We start from the raw sequence: 22,482 nt of genomic DNA, 5'->3' as shown, positions 1-22,482 counted from the left end.
CAAATGATCTTAACCAAGAATCAGAAGCATGCAAGACCTTAACAGGAACAGCATTATCTCAAGGTCTGTTCTGGGCTAGAGTAGAGTTAACTTTCTTCCTAGACGCTGGTATGGTGCTGTATTTTGAATTTAGGATGATAATAATGTTGATAACTGACATTGTAGTCATTGCTGAGCAGCACTTGCACTAAGGCAAAGTGCTTCCAGCTTCTTGCTGCCCAGTGAGGAGCTGGGGGTGCATGAGGAGCTGAGAGAGGCACAGCTGACCCAGACAGGCCAGAGAGATATCCCATACTCTGTGGTGTTGTGCTGAACAGTAAAACAAGGGGGACTTGGTTGGCAGGGGCTGCTGCTTGGGCTGGTAGTAACTGTATTGCATGTCATAGCTTTGTTTATTCTTTTTGTCCTCTTTCTTTTCTATCCCTCCTTACTAAATTGTTTCTATTTCAACCCACAAGTTCCTGATCCTTCCAGTTTTCACCCCAACCAGCTGGGGGGCAAGAGAAGGGGGGGATGCTGTGTGGTGCTTGGCTGTGTGCAGGGATAAGCCACGAGGTGCAAAAATATATCACAGCTTCAGGAATGCACCTAGAGCACAAGAAACAACTCCACTTGGAAAACTAGTTTCTGAGCCTCATACAACAACAAATTCTGAGGTCTAAAGCACAAAATTTTCTCAAGATTTCTCAGCAATAATGGCTGCCTATCATTTTTTAAAGACTCAGTCTCAAATGAGAAAATTAACTTCTTTCTCACAGTACTGAAAACTGCCAGTAAACCTAAACACGTAGCTCATTCTTAAGTGTATTCAACATTTAGATTTAACTCACTTTAACAGAATGCTGATTTATTTCTTATTCACCACTTTAGACATTTGGGAAATGTCACTTTTCCAATACTCTAGCTGTTTACAAGTAATTGAGAAGAAAGCCCTGAAAATCATCTTGACACATCAAGCTTATGAAATTGAGTCACCTGCACACCTCTACAAAACAACAGCAAATTAGTCTTCTTGCTATACTGCTGTTTTTGCTCTGTTTTGTTTCTTTCTGGGCTCCACATCCAGACTTTTACACTACCAATATTCATTAAAAATCACCTTCGTGTCCAGCTTGCAGGGTGAAGACCATGCTCAATTGCTGCATTTTCTGCTGGTAAACCAAATGCATCCCATCCCATTGGATTTAGCACCTGCCAGCAAAAAATGAAAAACACAATCTTATGCAACCTTCTGGAATGACATTAGCAACACACACAAGCCTCAAAATAACCAACCATGGTTTGCATTTTAGCATTTGCTTTATCTGAATTGAACTTCTTCAAAGCATGCCCACGAGGGCTACTTCTGTTTTAAGTGATGAATATGAAACAAACTCGCTATCAACAATTTGATGTTAGAGGGGGCTCATGGTATTACGCAATAAATCCTCAAGACTATTTCAATACTGAGTTGGCAGTGACAAAAATCAAACCTTTGTAATTTGTATGGTGGTCAAAATTAGCAGCAAATGTTACAGCTAAGCAGAATCAAATATTCACCTCACAGAAGGAAAAGAAGAAAGCGAGCAGAATTATTTGAACCAAGGGTTTTATAACTATACCTGATGTGCAGACTACTAATTGTTTCTCCTTTTGCTGAAGAGAAAAAAAATACAACATGCTCTATGATAACCCTACGTCTGTCAGATAAAAATGAGATGATGAGGAAAAATATTTTGGTCAAGTTTTACTTTAAAAATCTGCTGTAAATATAGACTGCAGACTGACACTATGTATTTCAGGACCTCAAATAAATGAAGGTTAAAAATGTTTAACAAATATATACAGTATAGTTTTTATTGAAATGTATTTCTCTCCTGTTAAGGTGAGAACTATTTAGAAAAACAACTTATCTAGCAAAAAAAGTACATATCCAAAAAACTCTAAGAATTAAGACAAGAATGGTCAGTGCTTGATCTACTGTCATTAGACACACATGTCAGGTAAAAGCCAATCCCACTTTTTACACCTACAAATGTGCAATACACTCAACCAATACAACTGTAGTTACAAAAGCTTAATGATACCCCTCAAATACATACTTACATAAAGAACTTGTTCTTCAGTAGCATGTAAGCAAAAAGCAGTAAGAAAGCAAGCCCAGCAATACTGATCTTATAAGCTAACTCCATAGAGAAAAATCGTTTATTATAGACATGTTTATAAAGGTGCCTTTGGCATCCACTGAGCACAAAAGCAAGATAATTTAACAAATATGCCTCCTAAGTATTCTAGTTTTTAATGCTGAGCTTAAACTAAACCTACAGCATATGATTATATGCAGACAGTGCAGCAATAAAACAGGTTTTAACCTGTGATCAGCCACCTCTCGTGGCAGTACAATAAGTGCCTATACAAACCACATTTTTGGTGTAAAAATCTAATAGAAATCAAAATGCTATAATGTCTTAGAAATGCCCCCCTTTATCAGAGAGATTACTCCTCACGTTACAATGTCAGAAAATGTCAGACTTGGATTTGAACTTCTCACTTCCTTGCATTTTAAGCATTCAGTGGAAACATCTCATTTGGAGCCTATGCTACTTGACATGCCCTGCTGATGCACACCTGCCCCCAGCCCTTTCCCCTTCCATAACCCCACCATAGATAAAGTTACTGGTATAAAAGAGGGGGAGAAAAAAAAAAGAAAAAAAAAGGTAAACCTTACGGAAACTACAAACCTCAACAGAGTTTTGTAAGGACACAGTAAAGTATTACTTTGTATAGTTCAATTTGATCGTTACTCATGCTGGCCAGCTGGCTAACAGAAATGACCACACAAGCCAGGTATTTTTTCCATGTGGTATATAGACTTCCTCTTTTTTAAGCCCCATTTCTTTAGCTGAACAAATGCATCCCCAGAAATGTTTTCTTTTACTGATATACATTAAGTGAGATTGAATAAAAAAGTTACTCCTGGCAAATGTCTGTAAAATCTGGCTTTGGAATATCTGCTGGGTACAGATGGATAGCCAAAGCCAAGGCACAACAAAGCCATTTCTCACACTCATGAGCAAAAGGATGAGGAAATGACAGCTTCACTCCTGCCTGCAGACTCCTTGACTGGGCTGACTGATGCTCAGACAGCTAGCATGCACACATTTTATCCCTGTACCATCAGCACTAGCAGGAGTTATCTGCTCACACAGATCTTCCCAATTCTATCACGTATATTAAAAATATCACACAGCGTACTCACTTATCACAGTCAACTACAGTTCAATTTAACAACCAATAGCATTCCTTGAGTTGAAGGGCTGAAGAAATATACTACAAGTTTCAGGAAGAAACCTGAATTTAAAGAGATATTAAAAATATCCTCAGATTAATCTCCAGGATAGATCTATTTATATAGTTGCTATAGAGATGAATGTAACATGCACGGTGGTTTAAAAAAATGATTTCAAGTTCATTGTCTTCTGTACCGTGAATAGATGTGAAAGGTCTGTGAAATGCAATTGCCTAAACAACAGGTCAGCTTCTGGCTGCAAAGCGTGTTACCCACCTTCATGCAGCACTTGGCATTATGTCTTAAATTGACTTAGCCAACACAAAACAAGGCTGAGATAAACTACATAGGTCCTACAAACACAAAAAAATCTCAAGAGACATGGAAGAGAAGAAAAAAATACGCTACTAACTATTAACCTGTCAAAAGTTGGCACAAAGAATAAAGGAACAGTTCAATTGCCCTGCTTAAAACAAAGTCAAAATAGTAACAAAGCAATCTGGAAGACCAAAGGGTATTCCTGGAAGATCTCTAGGGCTTGGCCAAAGGTTCTAACTAGTAGAAAACATGGCTGCTCCCTCTAATACTACAGATGAACAGAAAGAAAGGAAAAAGAGAGTCATCAACTTTCTTAAATGCTGACAAATTGATTCTGACAGTGGCCTTTAAACTTCATGCAATCACGGGATCAATCCTGCTCACTGGAGTGACTGTTCTTCCAAGCATCACTTCTTCATACAGACAAGATCCTCTCCAAATCACTTGGAAAAAGACAAATAATGAACCTATCTTGTAGGAGAGAAGCCTGCGTAATCTGAAGATGTCTGTACCAGGTAAAAGAAGGCAGTTTATAGCCTCACAGCCATTTTAAGATGGCAGAAGCCAGCACAGTCCCCACAGCCAGCTAGCTGTGTTTCTGCAATCGTTCCTTCTTTGCATGAATTCTCCCTTTGTGGGCACAGGCACTGGTAGGTCCTCACAGAGAAGCAGTTACTTACACTCTGCCTGGTTAAAAACACCAGCTTAGTTATTCACACCAATGACATGCCATAAGATCCTCAGGAGTTTGCACAGTCAGGCAGGACTGAATATTCTCTGCCACTCAACACTCTACATTTTGCACAGGACCATGAAGTGATATATGGGCACACGGAGAACTTTTCACAAGCAGATTATTAAAAAGGAAAACAGCTGCATCTTGAAATACCTAAACCCAAAGTCTCTGAATTCATACTGGCTTGTAGCAAAGGAGTAAGGATCATTTCACAATACAACCAGAAATCTGCCATTAATGTCTGGAGCTCTCAATGTGACTGTGGGAGTAAGCAGAAGAATTCACTCTGAGGACTCAGCTCTTCCTCTCAGAAGATTTCCATCTGCCATGACAGTCAGCCCATCACACTGACACTAGTGGGTGAGATCAGTAAGCACGACATAACACAAAGCTGACAGTGATCTTTTAACACTCAGTTCTATGCCTCCATCAGCATAACTAGGAAAAAATTATGCAGCGAATTGTTCTTAATGTTTGTAAAGAAGCAAGAACCTGACTGCTTGCCTCAAGTGCTCAGTGTGTCCGAACGCTATGACCAGAGAGCAGATGCATATTGCTTAAATCTAGATCGACGCATTCTAAACTCTAAGAAAGCAAGCACAAGTAGCATCAAAAATGTCTGTCAATAAATATTTATCTACGAAGAGTACGTGATAAGACACTAGAAAATGAAAAGGCTGCTGACTACGTGCGTCAATATAACAAAGCCTGCACATGTGTCTATAGTTATAGTGTCCTGACACAACTGATGTGAACTAATTCCAATTGCTGATTAAATAGCTGATCCACACCTACAGGTTCCATCTTCCAGAAACCACCCCTGGCTTCAGTGGCAACTTCTTGTCATTCTCCCTGCACTTGATCTCACAAGCGTGCACACAAGTGAGACAGGAAGGATGCAAGGGCAAAGGACAGCAGAGCTGATACTTCTACTGGCTGCCTAAATAAGGCTTCACTGAGCAGGCTGAAAAACCTGTAAAATCTGTAAAATCAAAGCTTCACTGAATGCAGCATAGATTGACTTTTAACTGCACTAGGTAGTAAACACTGCTTACCCAGAGAGCAGTGCTCAATGGCTCAATGTTTGGATGGTGGAGACTGATTACAAGTGCTGTTCCTCAGGGGTCAGAATGACATCAACAGAGGAACTGAGAACACCTTCAGCAAGTGTGAGCAGATGACACCAAGCTGTGGGGGGCAGTCAACACACCTGAGGAACAGGATGCCATCCAGAGGGACCAAGGCAGGCTGGGGCAGTGAGCCCAAGAGAACCTCATGAGGTTCAACACACCCAAGTGCAAGATCTTGCATCTGGGTCATAGCAACCCTCACTATCAGTACAGACTGGGGGATGTAAGGATGGAGTGCCCTGCCAGAAAGGAGCTGGGGGTACTGGTGGATGCCAAGCTGGACATGAGCCAGCAATGTGCTCTCACAGCCCAGAAGGCCAACTGTATCCTGGGCTGCATCCAAAGAAGCATGGCCAGCAGGGCGAGGGAGGTGATCCTGCCCCTCTGCTCTGTGCTGGTGAGGCCTCACCTGGAGTACTGCATCCAGATGTAGAGTCCTCAGTACAGGAGAGAGAGAGGGGAGATTTAGATTGGATATAAGGAAATATCATTTTACAATAAGGGTACTGAGGCACAGGAACATGCTGCCCAGAGAGCTGGTGGATGCCCCATATGTGGAGACACTGAAGTTCAGGCTGGACAAGCCTGTGAGCAACCTGATCTATAAAGATCCCTTCCAATTCAGATGATTCTATGATTCTTTGATGACAACAGCCAAAAACCACCACCACCACCAGGAAGAACAAAGAGATAGGGAACACCTGGAAATAGATTAAAATAATGAATCTGAGTAGCGTGCACAGTCTAGCAAGAAGTATTTCAGTGATTCTCTGCAGTCACAATGCGGCACATTTTGATAAAGCACTTTGAAATTAAAAAATAATCAACCCACGCAGATTTTAATCAAAACACAGTAAAACTCCGCTTACATAACGCTCTCATTTAGTTCTCATTCCCACAAGATACAAAATACAAAAACTTATTCCAAGTCCACACACGATCTCTAACATTTAGAACACGAAGGTGTCTCTCTCCTCCGTAATCTCTCACATTTTTGTCTAACTTAATTGCATTTAAGCTAGCATCTCATTTTCTCCCTCCTTTCAAAACGTAATATAGTGTGAGCTAATTAACACCTTTGGTATTTGTTAAGGCTCAATTCACATAGGATATCTGCTATATTTTCCACGTGATTTGTACTACAGAAAATAGTTTCACCGACTTAACACACAAAGAGTGGTATAGAATACCAGCTAATATTGACTGGAAAATGGGAATGTATTGAAATAGCACATCCTACTGATGAATTCATTATGAAGTTTTAATTAAACTTGCCTCTCCGTTCACTTTTGCGATTTCAAGAGTATTAAGATTCACAGCTGGAAAGGAAAACAACTAATGAAAATACATCCAATTTAAAAAAAGATATTCTGGACAGAAAGAAAATGTTCCTTAGGTCGTTTGGGGATATTGTGGAAATATTACTGAAAATATTCCAACCTCATCTATCAGGAGCAGTTTGAGTAGAAGTGACAAAATCCAATCCCAATGTACCAGAATTTCACCAGTACTGGCCAATGACCATCCTCATTTCTGTACAACTCATACGAGAGCCTCACGGTGGTATCAATTTCAATTCAAAATTTTATTAAAAAGATATCACAGGAACTATTGAGCTGAATCACTCTGCTTACTGATTGCTAAGAGAATTATCTTCAATCCTCTGAGAGGCAAAAATTATCCACTTTGGAATTTATCAAAGACATGATAATGATAGCATGATAAAGTAATGGTAAATACTTTTTCCCTGAGCAGTGGCTGACTGGAAATATCTGCCATGGTGAAAATCACCATGACCATCTATAATTTGTACTTGGCACTCTCAACTAACGAATAGGAACTTTCTTAACTTCTTACAAAACCCTTGCATTTGATTTCACAACACACACGTATGCTCACAGAAAAAAGAAAACCATATTTTAGCTCCATATTTGTTTACTAACAGATAAGAAATTGTAAATTAAAATACACAAGCTACTTATTGGGAAAAGCGTGGCTCACTGCATTTATGCTAAGTAACCTTTACTGTTTACAGCCCCTGCATGAAGTCTCCAAACTTCACCTTTAGCAATTACAATGTAAAGTCATCATCATCTAACAGATGTACCCTACTAAGTATTTAGCCAGCATCCTAACACAAATGCACTAAGGAGTTTGCTTCCCACACACTGCCCACAGGCATTTGAGGAGCGCTGGACTAACAGACAGCACTTCATCGGTCAGATCTTCCAGTGAAACAAACAGGATTTCAGTGCCCATTAGCACAACCCAACGTGCTGACCCCGAAGGCACAGTGCTGCTGATTACCTCAGTGCTGACACAGACACGTTCCTGTAGCTCCTACAGCAAACACTGCAAAGCTCATCACTCATCAGGACATTGAAGAAGTGATTGCCTATTGTGATGCTACATTTGCATTCAATTCCCCCCTCACTTAATAAATCACTAGCATTCATGCATCACAGATAAGGCTGCTGCTCATTAGGTAATCTGTTTGATTGTCCATTTTCAGTGTTGTTTGTCACTAGTATCATCTATGGCTTTATGCTGAAGCAATATTTATTTCAAAAGCTGAGGAAGAAGTGCAAAAAAAACACAGGTATTTTCCCACTTCATAAGTTGTTGAAGTACAGCTTTCTGGCATCTAGGAGCGTATCACCTCTCTATTTTTATTGAAACAACAACAGATTCTATACTGCCAGGAAAAAGAAATACTCAAGTTCCATTTTTGAAAAAGTGAATACAGCACTAAATGATCTTCCCAGCTAAGATATCAAACTACCTCCAGTATGAAGAAATTCCACGGACACATTCCAAAGAACAGTTCCAATTTACTAAAGGAACTCTAATCCACTCGCAAAGCCATTCCAATTTACCCCTAAGTATTATATCAAATAAGCCAATTCTTTGCCTGTTCAGATTTAATCAATATGAAAGAAACTGTTCTCTCATGAAGGCGTTCTCTAAAAAAAAAACCCCACCTTATTCAACATACATTACTGTCTTACTCAGCCATATAAAGTAACGTAGAAATAACCTTCCCTCCCTGCTATCTTCCCTTGCTGTTGCTGGACAACAAATAAGTTGCCTTAGTCTGAAGCTTTCCTTGGGCACTGTGAGTCTGAATGTTTCCACCTATGTTCTTCATAGTAACTGCTCACTCTTCACTGTATAACAAACATTTGCAATGTAAACATCAGCAGCCACTCAATTTTCAAATATGCAATGCTAATGCTGAATTTCCTGCAATAAAAAAGCAAGACAATTACTTTAAAAAATAGGTATTAGTGTGTATCATCTTGAAGTTCCCTTTTTGTGTACAGAGGAATTTCAGTAATTCCCTGACCACAGGGAAAACTACTTTTATTGAGCATATCACATTTTGTATCTAATAAGACAATTACATCACAGCCTATAACCATCACAATGGAAATCCTTAACAGATTGGATAACTGCAAAAGCATCCAGACAAAACTCCTAAAGCCAAATAGATCAACAGTGTGAAGAAAACAAGTTACGAAAACTAAATCTAGCTGATGGAGAAATTAGCATGACTATTAAAAAAACACAAGTTTTTAGGCTAAGTAGAAGTCTGAACAAGCTAACGCACATCACTAGCACAACAGCTTAGTCCAATATACTCAGAAATCATCTGAGAGTCTTAAATGCTTTCTGATAGTACCTGAGGGCTGTATTGCTTATCTGCCCACCTCTAGTCACAGCCTAATCATAAACAGATGCTCCAAGTAGTTAATGCAATGGAAGATAGAACTTCTAGTAGAAATTCAGCATGTTCTACAGGCACTCTAATATGCTTAAATCATTTTCTTTGCTTTAGCTAGAACAAGAGGAAGCATGTTCTCATTTCCTGAACAGAAAATTAGCTGATATCTCTGCCATTGCTTCTGAGAGATAACCTGTGTTCTGGAAGGGTATGTCCAGTGGTCTTGAACAAAGGTCTCATCAGGGTTCCAGTTGGATTTTATTTTATTTTTTTTTAAAGAGAGCTGAATTATTCATTTAGAGAAGTTGGGACAGATTATTATTAAAAGACACATTGTGGTTTTTTTCCTCTTTAGAAGTCTGTGTGATTTTCCTTTTTCTTGTAATTTTAAAAGTGTGAGAATGCATTCCTGTAAAATAAGACATATTCAGTGCATGGTAGTTCCATCATTGGCATCAAATTAACAGTATTTGGAAAGACAACACACTGACTAATTCAGAGACAACACCTTTAGGGTCTCATGGACTGTAATAAACCCATGAACTTCTAGCAAAGAGAATGCACTTAGTACCACAACCAACACTTGTTTCATTTCACCTTCATCTGCACTCTGAGGTTTTGATTCCTGTTTTACTGATCTTCTCTCTCATACGTTCCTTTTTCAGACTCAGATTTTTGCCTAAAGTGATTTGTTCTTTTTTTTTTCCCCCCCACTCCAAAATAGAATACTCCCCTTTCCATGTTCCTCTTTCTCACATTCTCAACAAATTCCCCCTACCAAATGTCTTCTCTCCCTTTAAAAGGTTTGTCACTCAGGCCTCAATTCTACAATGTTACCCACCAGACTTCATGGCAGAGCACCAACCATGATCCCATCCGTAGGCTGCAGGGATCAAGCTCCCAGCCATACCTTCTGCTCAGTGCACACAGAAAAGGGAGAGAGGGAGGAAGGAGGAAGGGAGCAGAGACATGAACAGTGCTGACTTCTGAGACCTATCAGTTTTACGTTCTCAGCTACAGGTTACAAACTTCTCCCTCAATTTTCTGCACAGATTTCATTCAGGCCTCCAGTCTTGTCTCACAGCAACAGTGTGGCCCACACTTCTCACTGACATTGTGCCATACACTAACAGAAAACAGCATCAGCTACACCGTTAGAGATAGTTTCTAAAGATCAGTTAGCAACAGCGAGCTCTGAAGATCACATTTTTTTAACAGTCTCAAATTTCAGTATTCAGAAGTCGAAAAGTCACTACCTAGCATTCATAGCTTATAATACAACTAAGTCTCTCTAGACTTCAGAAAACGGTAATTTCCTGTCCAATTACATTAACACATTCAGAAAACAAAACAGAAAACAAACAAATAGGAAACAAAAAACCAACCCTACTGCAGATCCTGTCTTACCTGCATCCCTCTCATTTTCTGATACCGAGCAACAGTATCACTGATGGTGTAGACACGAACGTGACCCATGTGAAGTTTTCCAGAAGGATAGGGGAACATAGAAAGCACATAAAATTTTGGTCTTGATTTCTAAAAAGGAATTGTTAGAAAGTTTTAACCACAGGTTAGCATTTCCTGGAATAAATACACGTGTACATTACAAACTACAAATTACCATGAAAAGAAACAAAATCCAGATCCTCAGCAAAAGTCCTGCAAACTCCAAAGCTCGGGCCTGCAGAGATGTTTTACCAGACTTCGCAGCCCCCTCATCAATTTACATTGATGGTTATATGACACTTGAAAGTCAGATTTTTAATAAACTTTTACTTAATTAAAGATAAATTGCCAGCAGCTTAACAATCAGCACTCTGTACCATAGCAGCTGTATGGCGTTACCTGCATACTGCTAATGCTTCCAATCAACTAAAGAGAACGATAGATAAACTCTGAAGTTTCAGTAAGTGTTTTACACTGTATTTACAATGAATATGGAGCTCACACATGGCCAAGTTTGTGTAACATACTGAGAAACTACCTCACTTCTAATGGTACAAACATCCACTGATGTGAAACTCCCCAGCTTTACTCTTACACTCAGATACAAAGTAGTCTTAAAATCCTTATCCTGAAATTTAATTTAGTCAGGCTTGAGTAAACTGACAAAAGTTACAGAGGAAATCAAACACGGTATCTCCCATAACTTATTCGTAAAATGTTTTGATTGCCACTGAATTTATCTTTGATACATGCTTGATAAGCTATTACATTATTTTTCTTTTAATAGCGATGCAACAACAAAAAAAGAAGATGGAGATTTACTATTCTGAACTCTGCTCTATATTCATATTTATCATATTGCCTCTTAATAAGAGATTTTCTACTTTAACAGTCAGGACAAAACAAATACGTACTTTAAAATGCCATTCATAACTTGACATATGTATTATATGTACAAACTATCTACATGTACATGTATTAGCACATAATAAAAAGAAAAAGGCTTAAGTTCGTGCCTTCCCTTCTAGACATACACATACCTGCTATTTTCATCTCAGTTTTCTTTGTCAGAAAAAGCAAGCCCCCTTCCTACCTTTGACAGTTGGATAGCACTGATTTGCTTTGCTGGAGAAAGGGCACATTTTTAGGACAGAAGAACATGCAAACAAGAGGGGGCCAAAAATAAGTTTTGATCTCTATGTGACTGAGCGTAACTGAGAAATCAAAGAGTCAAATACAGAGGCTACAGTTGTTTTCAACATCTTTCATTGCATGGGAATGTATTTTTTTCTGTAAGTTACTCATTACTTCTAACTCACTTTAAAACAGAACACGTTGTTTAAAAAAAGCAACTTCCTGCAACAAAGATCACAGTGCCCAGTATAATAGCTTGTCATAAGCACACAGAACATTACTTCAAAAAGTTATGAAAGTAAAATGCTTTAATGCTTTTAATGCTTTAAATAATTTCTGAATGTAATACAAAATTGGAAGAAACAATTGAGTAAACACTGTGTACATTTACAAGCCCATACTCTGCTGAACACCATGTTCTTCCTTCCTTCTCCCACCCACTGCAGTATTTGCTTTTAATAATCTACTATTTTATAAAAATATTCCCCTCTCAACTATAATATAAATCTCATCATTGTGAGCTAATTGCTTTAAGGATTTTTAAATTAATTTTATTTTAAGGATACAAAAACATCAAACATAATTTGTAAATTTCTCACAACGCTTACATCTGTTTCTGAAATTCTGCAGAACTGCTCCTTTATTCTTGGGAACCACCAGTTTTCCACTCTTCTCCTTGTCTCCTGCCCATAGCTTTTCTCCCATCTCCCCGTCTCGCTGTAAATAGTTCTGATACAAACAGGAACCAGATTCCTCTGCCGTTTAACGAGTGCCAAGAAGCCATTCATTTGTTTGTTCAAACATGAGGAACAGGCACCAACTCTCTGACAAACCAACTGCATTCTTAGTGCTACCGTGTCCATTCTGAAAGATAAAAATACACAGCTCAGTCTCCAATACAGAGCAGTATTCCAGAGGTTATAAGATTATACAGCAACTTGGTAACTGAAATACTTTTTTGCTCAGTTTAGACTACTTTGTTTTCTATTTGCATTTCATTCCCATGCACTTAAATTATACAAGCATTTATGTTTTATCTAAGAGAATGAACTGTGGACCTTACATTGAGCAACACTATTATGATAGATTTCTTCTCTAGCACTCCAACTCCCATAAAAGCAGCATTAGTCACTGAAGACCCAAGAACTCAGCTGACTGAACAGAAGTGGGCTAACAGTGTTAGTAATCATTTAGATGAATACAGGGAGAAGAGGAAGTTGGATGAAATTATTCAGTAAAACTCCTGAATTTGTCATCAAGGATAAGAGATGGAGGAGGATTACTATAATTAGTAGATTTCAGCTAGGCAGTCTAAATAGAGTATTGTGCTTAAGGGTTTCCTTGTCAGTATCGCTTCCTGCTAGAACTACCTGGGAAACTTACTAAATCAGACCTGAATTGTATAAGGTAAGAAAAATTGGTTCTAGAGAGATCTATTCTCCATAAACTGAAAACCCAATTAAAATAACTCCTCACGTGCTTCAGAATGAGTGTTCCAGAATAAAAATTACTCAGATGTGAAAAAGATCAAATAGTGTTCAAGCTCATGACTAGTCTCAATAAGATACAGAAGCATAAAGTTAATAAGGCTGGAAAAGACCACTAAGATCAGCTAGTCCAACCGCCAACCCACCCCACCATGCGCACTGACCACGTCTCTAATACAAAACATCTAATTCTTATATGAAGCATTTACTGATTTTACCAGATCTTTTTTCCTAAAGTAGAAAATAAGGCATTAAATAAAACCACCAAAAATAAACCAACTTTTATATTTCCCCCATTACACGTTGTATTTCTTTACTGTACATCACATATACGCATACACATGCCTTCCCTGTCCGCCTCATCGCCTGCCTTCAGAATTGCACTTTTCTCTCCTCCTTAACTAGCAATCTCTTTTAAATACTCTTTAATTACTCACAGCAGTGCCCTGAACTTTTTCCTTGCTAAATCTCTAAAACCTTTCTCAATTGTAATAACAAATCCAGAACTGGACTCAGGACTCCAAGCACAGTTGTGTACGAGTTACTCAGAAGCCACTCCATTTCCTGCCTCTACAGCGTGATGACACTTATACATGCAGCACAAAATCAACAAGAACTTTTTAGTACTTGCCTACTTTACTGTAATTCTTACTATTTCTTTATCGATCCTATTACTTCGGCTTTGTAAGAGAACGGAGCTTTGTCCTTCCCTCCAGAAGCCGCTTTCAGGACTGAGATAAGGGCTGGGGTCTCCCCAACCCCTCTCATGCACTCCTCAGGCCGTGCAGGACACAGGAGGACAGCACAAGCAGCGCATGTACGGCGTGGCCTTCCCTGGTGTGCGCACAGCTGAGGACAAGCATGGTGCCACAGGTACGGGCACCCCTCCCACTGCCACAGGCTGCGCGACACGCACCGCACACGGCAATAGTTTGAAAAGAGCATGAGGTCGGACTGATAGAATGGAAAGGAACGCAGCTCGAGACCCTGCACAGCAGTGATGCTGTAGCACACAGGCAAGGGAGCCTAGGAGAACCAGCAGAGCAACGGGGAGACTGGGGGAGAGGAAGATTGAGGCGCGGAGGGCGCAGGGCGGACGGGGCCGGGCGGAGATTGGAGACGTGCTGGCGGGAAGCCGGGAACGGTTACCTGCGCGCGGGAAGGTGCGGCCGCAACACGTGCGCCCTCAGCTACCGCCTCCCACACTGGGCGCCGCCATCTTGGGGTGGGTGGGGCGGCGGCTCTGCGCCTGCGCCGTTCCATACGCATGCGCAGTGGGGTGGTGTGTGGGGGGCGGGGCTGGGCTGCGCCTGTCCCACGCTGCCTGGTCGGGTGGCTGGGTGGAGGCGTGGTGGTTCTGCGGCTGCTGCGTTGTGAACGGGACGTTCTAGTGCTGGGTTTGTTTGTTTGCCCCCTTTTTTCTTCTAATGCGGAAAAAAATAAAGCAGAAGTCAATAAAGACAATTTAGAGCAGCGTAATTAATTAATTCTAGCTCTGGCTGGAAAACATCTTACCCAGCTGTCAACACTGTACAGTTCAGAGTTGTTTGCAACTACTGCAAGTTGCTCGTCATAACGTACCAGGAACAAGAAGAACACTTATTTAGTCCTGTGGATTTGTGCCCTTTTGCTTCCAGCAACAACTGGCTCTTTAAGTCTTTAAACTCTTTTATTGAGCACTGTTTTTCTGCTGGAGTTTAGATTAACACATTCTGTTTGTGCAGTGTGATGCCTACATTATGGTGGAGCTTCTTGTCTGCTAGAGCCAGAGCCTACTTATGTGACTAAAAATACATGTTTACCAAATAAACTTTCTGCTTGGTTGTGTGTACCTGTCAAGTCTGTTTATGCTGTAAGCCTTTTGCCACAAAAACAAGCTGAGCATCTCCAGTACTTGCACTGCTTATAAACTACTGCAGCTCTGCCAGAGCTGAACATACAATTTTTGTATGCAGGGGACAGACACGGGTCAGTCCTCACCCAAGACCTTGTTCCAGGATCTTGTAAGCAGCAGCGACATGTTTGCATGCTGAAGGATGATATTCTGCACACCTATCTAGATAGCATCCAAGTGATTTTTTTCAGTTTGGTGCCTGAACTGGCTTAGTTCATTCATGGATCGGCTCCTTATTTACCTGTGCAGTGTGTGAGACTTGAGAAGTCTGTCCCTGATCTCCTGATTCACGTGGGTTAATTCAAGAGCTCACATCCCCAAGTTCTCTGCCAAGGGTTACTGCCTGTTAGACAGAGAGATAAGTGAGCACTCAACCCAACCCATGCCTTGCCTATCAAGATGAACCATAGCTGAATTTAATTCTCATTTATACATACTGCACCTAGTCCTAGAACGAACCTAGAATCTTCTGGTGCATACTGGGCTATGAACTATGACAGTATACAGACCTGCTTTGTGATCTCTGCTGGATTCAGCTGGTTCCCACTTCTAAAGTGAAAAGAGCTGCCACAAAAGAGCTGGCAGTCCTTGCATGCAGAAGCCTCTTTACTTTGCGCATGAAGCACCTCTCACCTCAACCTGGGACACAATATGGTAAAGATCAGACTGAATGGAAATGGCAAGATATGAGAGAATTATTCCATTTTGTCTTTAAAACATTTTGAAAATCAATTGCTCTCAAGTTTAAAATTATCTAAATCTCTGGAATGTTAAAGTACCAAACATTAAACATATTGACCTATATTTCTCAAGGTCTGACATCAAGATTATAGTTGATTGAGTCGTCAGACCTTTGTCTTATTTTTTTTAATCCATTCATCTCACTAAAAAATTGCTTTCTCATCCTCACAATCTGCTTATAGATTTCATTTGCTTGAAGCTAAGGATAATCTGTTTAGATGAATATAAATTAATTGCAATCTTAAATGCCTCCAAGGAAGCTAGAAGGATGTTACACAGAAACACAGACCTACCATACCTTGGGAGCACTCAGGGCTGGGCCCACGTGGACCCTCAAGCATTTCTACATTCACCAAATTATGCAGCAACTCAAAGTGGATGTGGGTCAAGGTCAGAGATTCATCATAATACTGTTGAGATGTGCGTGCTGCTAAAGGGGGGGGTTGGCGTACTACTACAGGAGAGGAGTTGTAAACGGATGGAGGTTCTCTTGAATAACAACACTGTACTGAGGTCTGCCTACATGCACCACTTAGCAGCCACTATTTAAAAAAAAAAAAAAAAAAAAAAAAAAAAACCACATTTTCAATTACTCCTTAGATCCCTCTGGGAGGAGTTGGTGGTATGATTCTTGTATCAATTAGACAGATCACTGCAATAGGAAAGACTTTATAACAAAGGTGCAATAACAGAAGGACCAGCACAATAGAAAGGTGCTACAAGGGAAGGAAAGAAAATTCCTCACCTGCACCAGAAGGGTTTGCAAAGGAAAGCTGCACCAAAAGAACACTCCAGAAAGAGAACCTTCCCCTTAAATGGGGTCTAGGAGAGGTGCAGCCAGGCTCCACCTCTTCGTCACACAGCTGAATTGCCTTCACTTGTGCTCCATGGCTGACTCCGTGCTTGCCTCAGGTGATCAATCAGTGGTTCAGGCTGTGACTCAGCACTTCCCATACAATTCTGATTAGCTAGGGGTTGGATGTTAGTAGAGGATCTTTATGATCCTTTCCAACCCAAGCCATTCCATGATTCTATGAAAAACAAGTAAAAAACATTCAACACGGGTTTAAACGGGTAGTATCTGTCCTATAGATAGGACAGATAGAAGATGACTTCTGTGAGCAGTAAATACTACTAGGACCTTACTCAAAGAATACACTGGCCTTTTCATTTGTGTCACTTTCCCATTGATTTTACTGAAGCTCATTCTGCTGCATGTGGATTCTGATAGAGAGGAAGGTAGACAGTATCAGATGAAACTAAACAAGATGCACGATTGTCTGTAAACAAATTAAAAAGAAGTGAGGTAAACTGAGATCAATCAAAAACAGACACAGAAAGAAAGAAGAGCAAAGCTATTTTGAGCAGCATGATAATCCAGGGAGATAAAAAACACATGCACATGTATGCTGTTATCTGGCATTTGGGCTTGCTCATTGGTTTAGTCATGATAAGATTAGTAGAGTTCCCAATCTGCTAAGCACTAATTGTTTGGAATCACCATTTTAAAAGTTAAGATTCAGTGTCACCGAGAAGTTCAAAAAATTACATATGGTCTAAGAAGAAAAGCCAAACATACATTAAAGCTTTCTTCCAAATGCTGATACTAACGTTTCCTAACTTTTTTAACATACACTTTCCTCACTTACCAACAGCCAATAGGCCCTTTCTGTCTTCTGTGCCCTATCTGCATGTTCTGATGGCTGTAAGGTTAGCCAAATTGTGAACGTAGAATAATTTACCTGCTACATGTAAGACAAACACAAAAAGAGTCAAGGAAAAAGACTAGGGCAGTAATGCTTTTAGAGGGCTTCAGATACTGCTGAAGATTACAGAGGGTTTAGAGGCTACTGTACCTCTGCTTTGTTCTTTAATTTCTGTGTACGTGAGTTGAATAAATGCAGTAGCAGAGTTTATACCAAGCACATCACTACATTCAATGTCCAGATGTGCCAGGGACTCCAGCCAGAATATCAAACTATGAAGCCTTCAAATAGTAGAATGTACTCTTGTAATGAATCTAAGAGGTCCTCAGACTTTTCCAAACAGTGGACCTACCCACTCTCGCATTATCCCCACCTTCCCAAACAAAACCTTGGGTTTGCTTGTTAATCTGGGCCATTTGCATAGACTCCTTTCATTATGAGAAATTAGTGATACAATGACACTAGTATTTATCTTTATGTGAACCTTAACAGTAAGTTATTTTCTATGTGGCTGGTATTCTTCTGTTTCTTTTTTCATGCTGGAGCTGCATAGCATTTGCACTGCCTTGTTTGTTAGCATTTTTATTAATCAACACAAAGCCCGGAGATAATTTAGTCATTAGATAATTCATTAGTTCCTGTATGAGGGATCTGCAGAAGCGCCCCAGTTGTCTGTCACTTAAATAGATGTACTTCCCACATTTCTGTGTAAGTTACTGGAGTTGATGTTAGTGTTTCCTGGCATTGTTCTTTTGCTCCAGTATAAAAAATATTTCTGGTATTTTTCTGGCTTCCTATGAGAAGAGGACTAAAAGGCAGTATTTGGAGTAAAAAATAATGTTTATTGCCTGCATACTTCAAATCTAGCCTTGTTTCATGTAATTAGTTTGCTTCTTGTTGTTTTTTTCTTCATTAAACTCCTTTAGAACAGCTTTTGCTTATGAATTTCACTTTCACTTTATTAACATATATGTGTATTTAGAGGTTTTGCTTTAAAGCATAAGGTCAGATAAACACAGGTGACTGGATTGCAGAGTGTAAAGAGTAGCACTAGAGAATATTAAAAAAAATAATAATAGACTACATAATATAAAGAAGAAGAAAAAAAAAAACCCACAACTTTCTCTCAAAGCCCTATCTCCCATCAGAGACCATATCTCAAGGGGAAGAATTCCAAATGACTCCATGAAGATAAATAAATAGAACCTTCATTTTTCCAGTAGAGTTTACTTAAAGGGCACTCAAATATTGCAGTAATGGAAGAATAAACTCTTGAAAAATACAGAAAGGTAGAGTTATACTTTTGGGATAGAAGGGAATGGATTTGGATAAGACACAGTATTAGGAGTAGAGCTTAATCTGTTCATGAAAGTATTAAGTGATATGCTTGGTGCTCGCTCTGCTGGGAGACCGACCTCAGTCATGAAGGAGGTTCTTCTCATGCAAAGCATTTAAATCAACACAGGTTCATTCATCTCTTGATTTTGCAAGATGGATAACTTACACAACGCACAAATGGAAAAAGAGAGAAGCTAAATAACAAGCAAATACATTCCTCCCATCCAGGGGGCTGTGCTTGGCAAACAGGATGGTCCCATCTAGTTGGAAAATCCACCAACCTGGGCCTGTCTGAGTGCCACTTGTCCTGCCACAGAGTGACAAGGAAGGATTTTGAAAATGAGCAAGATCAAGGCTTAGTGGAATCCTATTTAGCAGCATTGTTTTGAAATGCAGATGTTGGCACCAGACAACCCTATTTAAGTTCTAGCGAGCCTCATTCTGAGCCCATTTTGTTCAGCACTTACGTTGAGGTGGGTGTCTGCAAGGGGATGTGTTGAACCCAAAATGTACATCCTGCTTATTCAGATCAGTATCTCTGATAGTCAAGAGCTTCTTACCTATTCAGACCAAAGTTCACAAGTTAAATGTGTACCTGTAAGTGATGTTTGCAAAATCAATACACTTTTGGCTGTTGTTTTCTTTCCTTCATCAACAATCCAATTTTCAAGCAAAGTAATCCATGCTGTTTATCCACCTTGGCCACCTTCTAATTCACTGGCACAATTTTGTTGTTGTTCAAAGCTAGTTAGATATAGTGAAGAGCAAAACTACACTTATGCAGCATTCAGAGCTTGATGTTTCTTACCTTTAATCTGAAAAAAAACAGGATGTTTTAAAGATTGTTAAAGTTCTAAAATGTCCTGGTGAACCAGTGGACTGCTAGTGGTGATATACTGTCAGTAAGTTGTCCGTGACCCAGATGCATCTGGGACTGATAGCCTCTCTTATTTACGTGTAGGAGCATAATTTTTGGAGTCTGGTCACAGAGTCGGACAGCATGGAAAGCAAACAGTTGCCTGTCCCATAAGGGAGGTGAACTGGCTTGGCAAAGGGCTCAATGACTGCCAGGGCCAGAACGAAGCCAGGGATCATCCAGTTGAGAGCAGTGTAGGGATGTAAATGGAGCAGGAGAAAAATTATGAAACCTGTCCCTTTGGGTTGGCAGGGAAATTGTTGGGCTGTCTCAGTCCCTATCACCCTCTTTCACAGAAAAGCTGTGTTTTACAACAGTGTGCACTACTGCATCAGAGAAGAAAGAGTAAACAGGAAGACATGCATTAATGAACCCCTTGTTGTTTGATGATGTTTCTTTTGCTAAGGACCAGGCTCTGTTAAAACAGGCGGAGAATGGACATTTTCCATTCACTATAACAACCTGCTTTTTACACTGATGGCCAAACTTCATCATAGCAATTATCCAACATCTAGACTGCACTTAAACTTTCTAATGATATCTGACAGCAGGAAACAATCTGAGTGCTGGATAAAATCATCCTGCACACCAGGGTTGTCTTTTCAGCTGTTAGCGGGCTTCAGGAAGGACTGCAGTAGAGCAGGATGAAAATATCTCAAGGTCTTAAAATTAATAAGCAAAAAAAAAAAAAAAAAAAAAAGATCTGTTATTGTGTGGAAAAGTTAAAATACTTATTCATACTAGAAAGCTCATTGCAGCTTGGAAATTGTTGAACATGCACACTTAAGTATGTGTATAGATACTGCCTGCAAATGTAAAAATATATCAGACATATCACATTTAAACATGCCCCACATGGAAGAAAATGGGATTTCAGTTTTTATTTCCCTGTATTTCTACATATAGTGTAATTACTAAAGGAGAAAGAATGATTGCATTATTCTTGTTAGTTGAACTGAAAACAAGATGAAAGGAGCCCATGTTTACCAGGGGAGCACAGTGCTAGAATAATCTGATAGCTTTCCCTTAATGAGATAATGGATTTTCCAAAATTGAAAATGTGGTAAATCTCATTTGGACCTTAGTAAAGCACTTGATACACTCCTAAATGGCCAAATATTAATGAAGCAAAAGAATTTGGAGATTACAGAGGACATGAAAGGCAGGAAGGAATTGACTGATAGAAAAGAGCAGAGAAAAGGGAAGAAGAATCAAGAGCCAAGAAGCAAGTAACCGCAAAAGTTACTCAAGGGTCTCTTTTGGGACCAGTGCTGGTAATATTTTCATTACCTGCAGTGGAATATGAATATGATAGGTGTGCTATTGAAATCTGAAAATGAAGGAACACAGCTAATACAGAAGACAACAATTGTATATTAAAACCTTTTTGACTTGGACAGGTACATAAATGGGAAATAGTGTTTGATTAGAAGACAACTGAGGGCATGCACTTCAGGGTTAATGAGACATTTCTTCTCTAAGTGAGAAGAGAGATGACTCAGGCAGACAGAATGCTGGGTATCATAGGTGATCACCAGATAACGATGAATCAACTGTGCAATGAAGCTGTGAAATAGATGGACATGCTCATAGCACACTTCAGACAGGGTATTTCCAGCAGAAAGAAAAAGTTTCATTGTAAAGGCATGGATGAATGCACACCTGCAACACAGTATACAGCCTGTCACATTTCTGTAAGAAAGATGAATTCATCTGCAACGAGTGCAGAGAGGTACCACAAAGCGTGTTACCATTTAGAGAAACTAATAATAAAACCTAGACATACTGCATTTAGAGTAGAAAGAAAACCAGATTCTCACTACTGCATCAGAGAGGTCCTGTAACAACTTCCTACAAGGGTGGAAACAACCTCCCTTTTACAATAGTCTGCACTACTTTTAAGGACAAAATTCAACCCATTAGCAGGAAAGGTGATGTGACATGATCCCTGTGGAGAGCCGGGGCCTGGTCCATGTTTCATAATAGAGGATGCTCCTTGAAGTATTGTAACTTATTTCCCTGGAAAAATTCTGATTTACCTTCTGAAGTGACCTTGCTCTATAGACACACGAATCACAAAGCTTCGAATCAGAAAGCAAAGCAGATAGAGCCATGCTATTCATCCTGCAGTATGGTGGGAAGCCTGAAGGTCCTACAGGTGCAAAGCTGTAAATTGTGTTCTTCTGACCCCTCAAAACTGCTTATGCTTTAATAAAAAAGTTAACTTTTGAAAGGGGGAAAGTTCCTTAGCATATTTTTCAGATAAAAAAACCTGCCTGCATAGCTTGCAGGCATACCAGATGTACCAGATAAGCTCATTCAGCATTCCTTATTTATGTTGAAATGATGTGATGGAGATGGGCAGGAGAGGATGTTCTGTACTTTTTTGTCCCAAAAAGAAGATTCAAGCAAAGGACATGCAATTTCAGCAGAGGATGTACCTTCATTCATTTCTTATCAACATAAAATCACTCGTTCATGCAAGAATGACCTAAGCCTGGGAACAGTGGTCATGGACTCAACGCCTTTCCCTATTAGCATTTTTTAATAATTGAACCATGGCAACACCTTGCTGTTGGGTAATAAAGGAGGCACTGAAATGCAGCAGAAGGCAAGCAAACAGTTTTGTTGTGCTAGGACACTG

At 39.8% G+C, this 22,482-nt stretch overlaps 1 protein-coding gene and 2 long non-coding RNA genes across 4 annotated transcripts in view; all 3 read right to left on the bottom strand.

Annotated features, from left to right (window-relative positions):
* Positions 1–14,478, bottom strand: part of LARS2 (leucyl-tRNA synthetase 2, mitochondrial) — a 79,934-nt gene extending 65,456 nt beyond the window's left edge. The window contains exons 1-4 of one of the 2 annotated variants that reach the window (XM_042816769.1): positions 14,393–14,478; positions 12,365–12,620; positions 10,584–10,712; positions 1,100–1,191 (exon numbers count right to left, since the gene is read on the bottom strand). In XM_042816769.1, the coding sequence (XP_042672703.1) occupies positions 1,100–1,191; positions 10,584–10,712; positions 12,365–12,619 (476 nt within the window). In that variant the 5' untranslated portion in view covers position 12,620; positions 14,393–14,478. Of the gene's footprint in view, positions 1–1,099; positions 1,192–10,583; positions 10,713–12,364; positions 12,621–13,895; positions 14,031–14,392 lie in introns of those variants that run through there. The other variant, XM_042816771.1, reaches the window with a different exon arrangement.
* Positions 14,479–15,378: 900 nt separating this feature from the next.
* LOC122159535 lies at positions 15,379–16,747 on the bottom strand. Its single transcript, XR_006168545.1, has 3 exons — positions 16,624–16,747; positions 15,647–15,776; positions 15,379–15,480 (listed from the first exon to the last, which is right to left on the bottom strand). It is a non-coding gene; the product is annotated as an uncharacterized LOC122159535 (long non-coding RNA).
* A 7-nt stretch (positions 16,748–16,754) lies between these two features.
* On the bottom strand, positions 16,755–21,406 carry LOC122159534. Its single transcript, XR_006168544.1, has 3 exons — positions 19,390–21,406; positions 17,025–17,158; positions 16,755–16,909 (listed from the first exon to the last, which is right to left on the bottom strand). It is a non-coding gene; the product is annotated as an uncharacterized LOC122159534 (long non-coding RNA).
* Positions 21,407–22,482: the final 1,076 nt, after the last annotated feature.

This window comes from Centrocercus urophasianus, unplaced genomic scaffold, assembly GCF_019232065.1.
Source record: "Centrocercus urophasianus isolate 14NV4802_14NV808 unplaced genomic scaffold, USGS_Curo_1.0 seq_16, whole genome shotgun sequence".
NCBI classification, from domain to species: Eukaryota; Metazoa; Chordata; class Aves; order Galliformes; family Phasianidae; genus Centrocercus; species Centrocercus urophasianus.
This window is presented reverse-complemented; position numbering and strand designations above follow the sequence as displayed.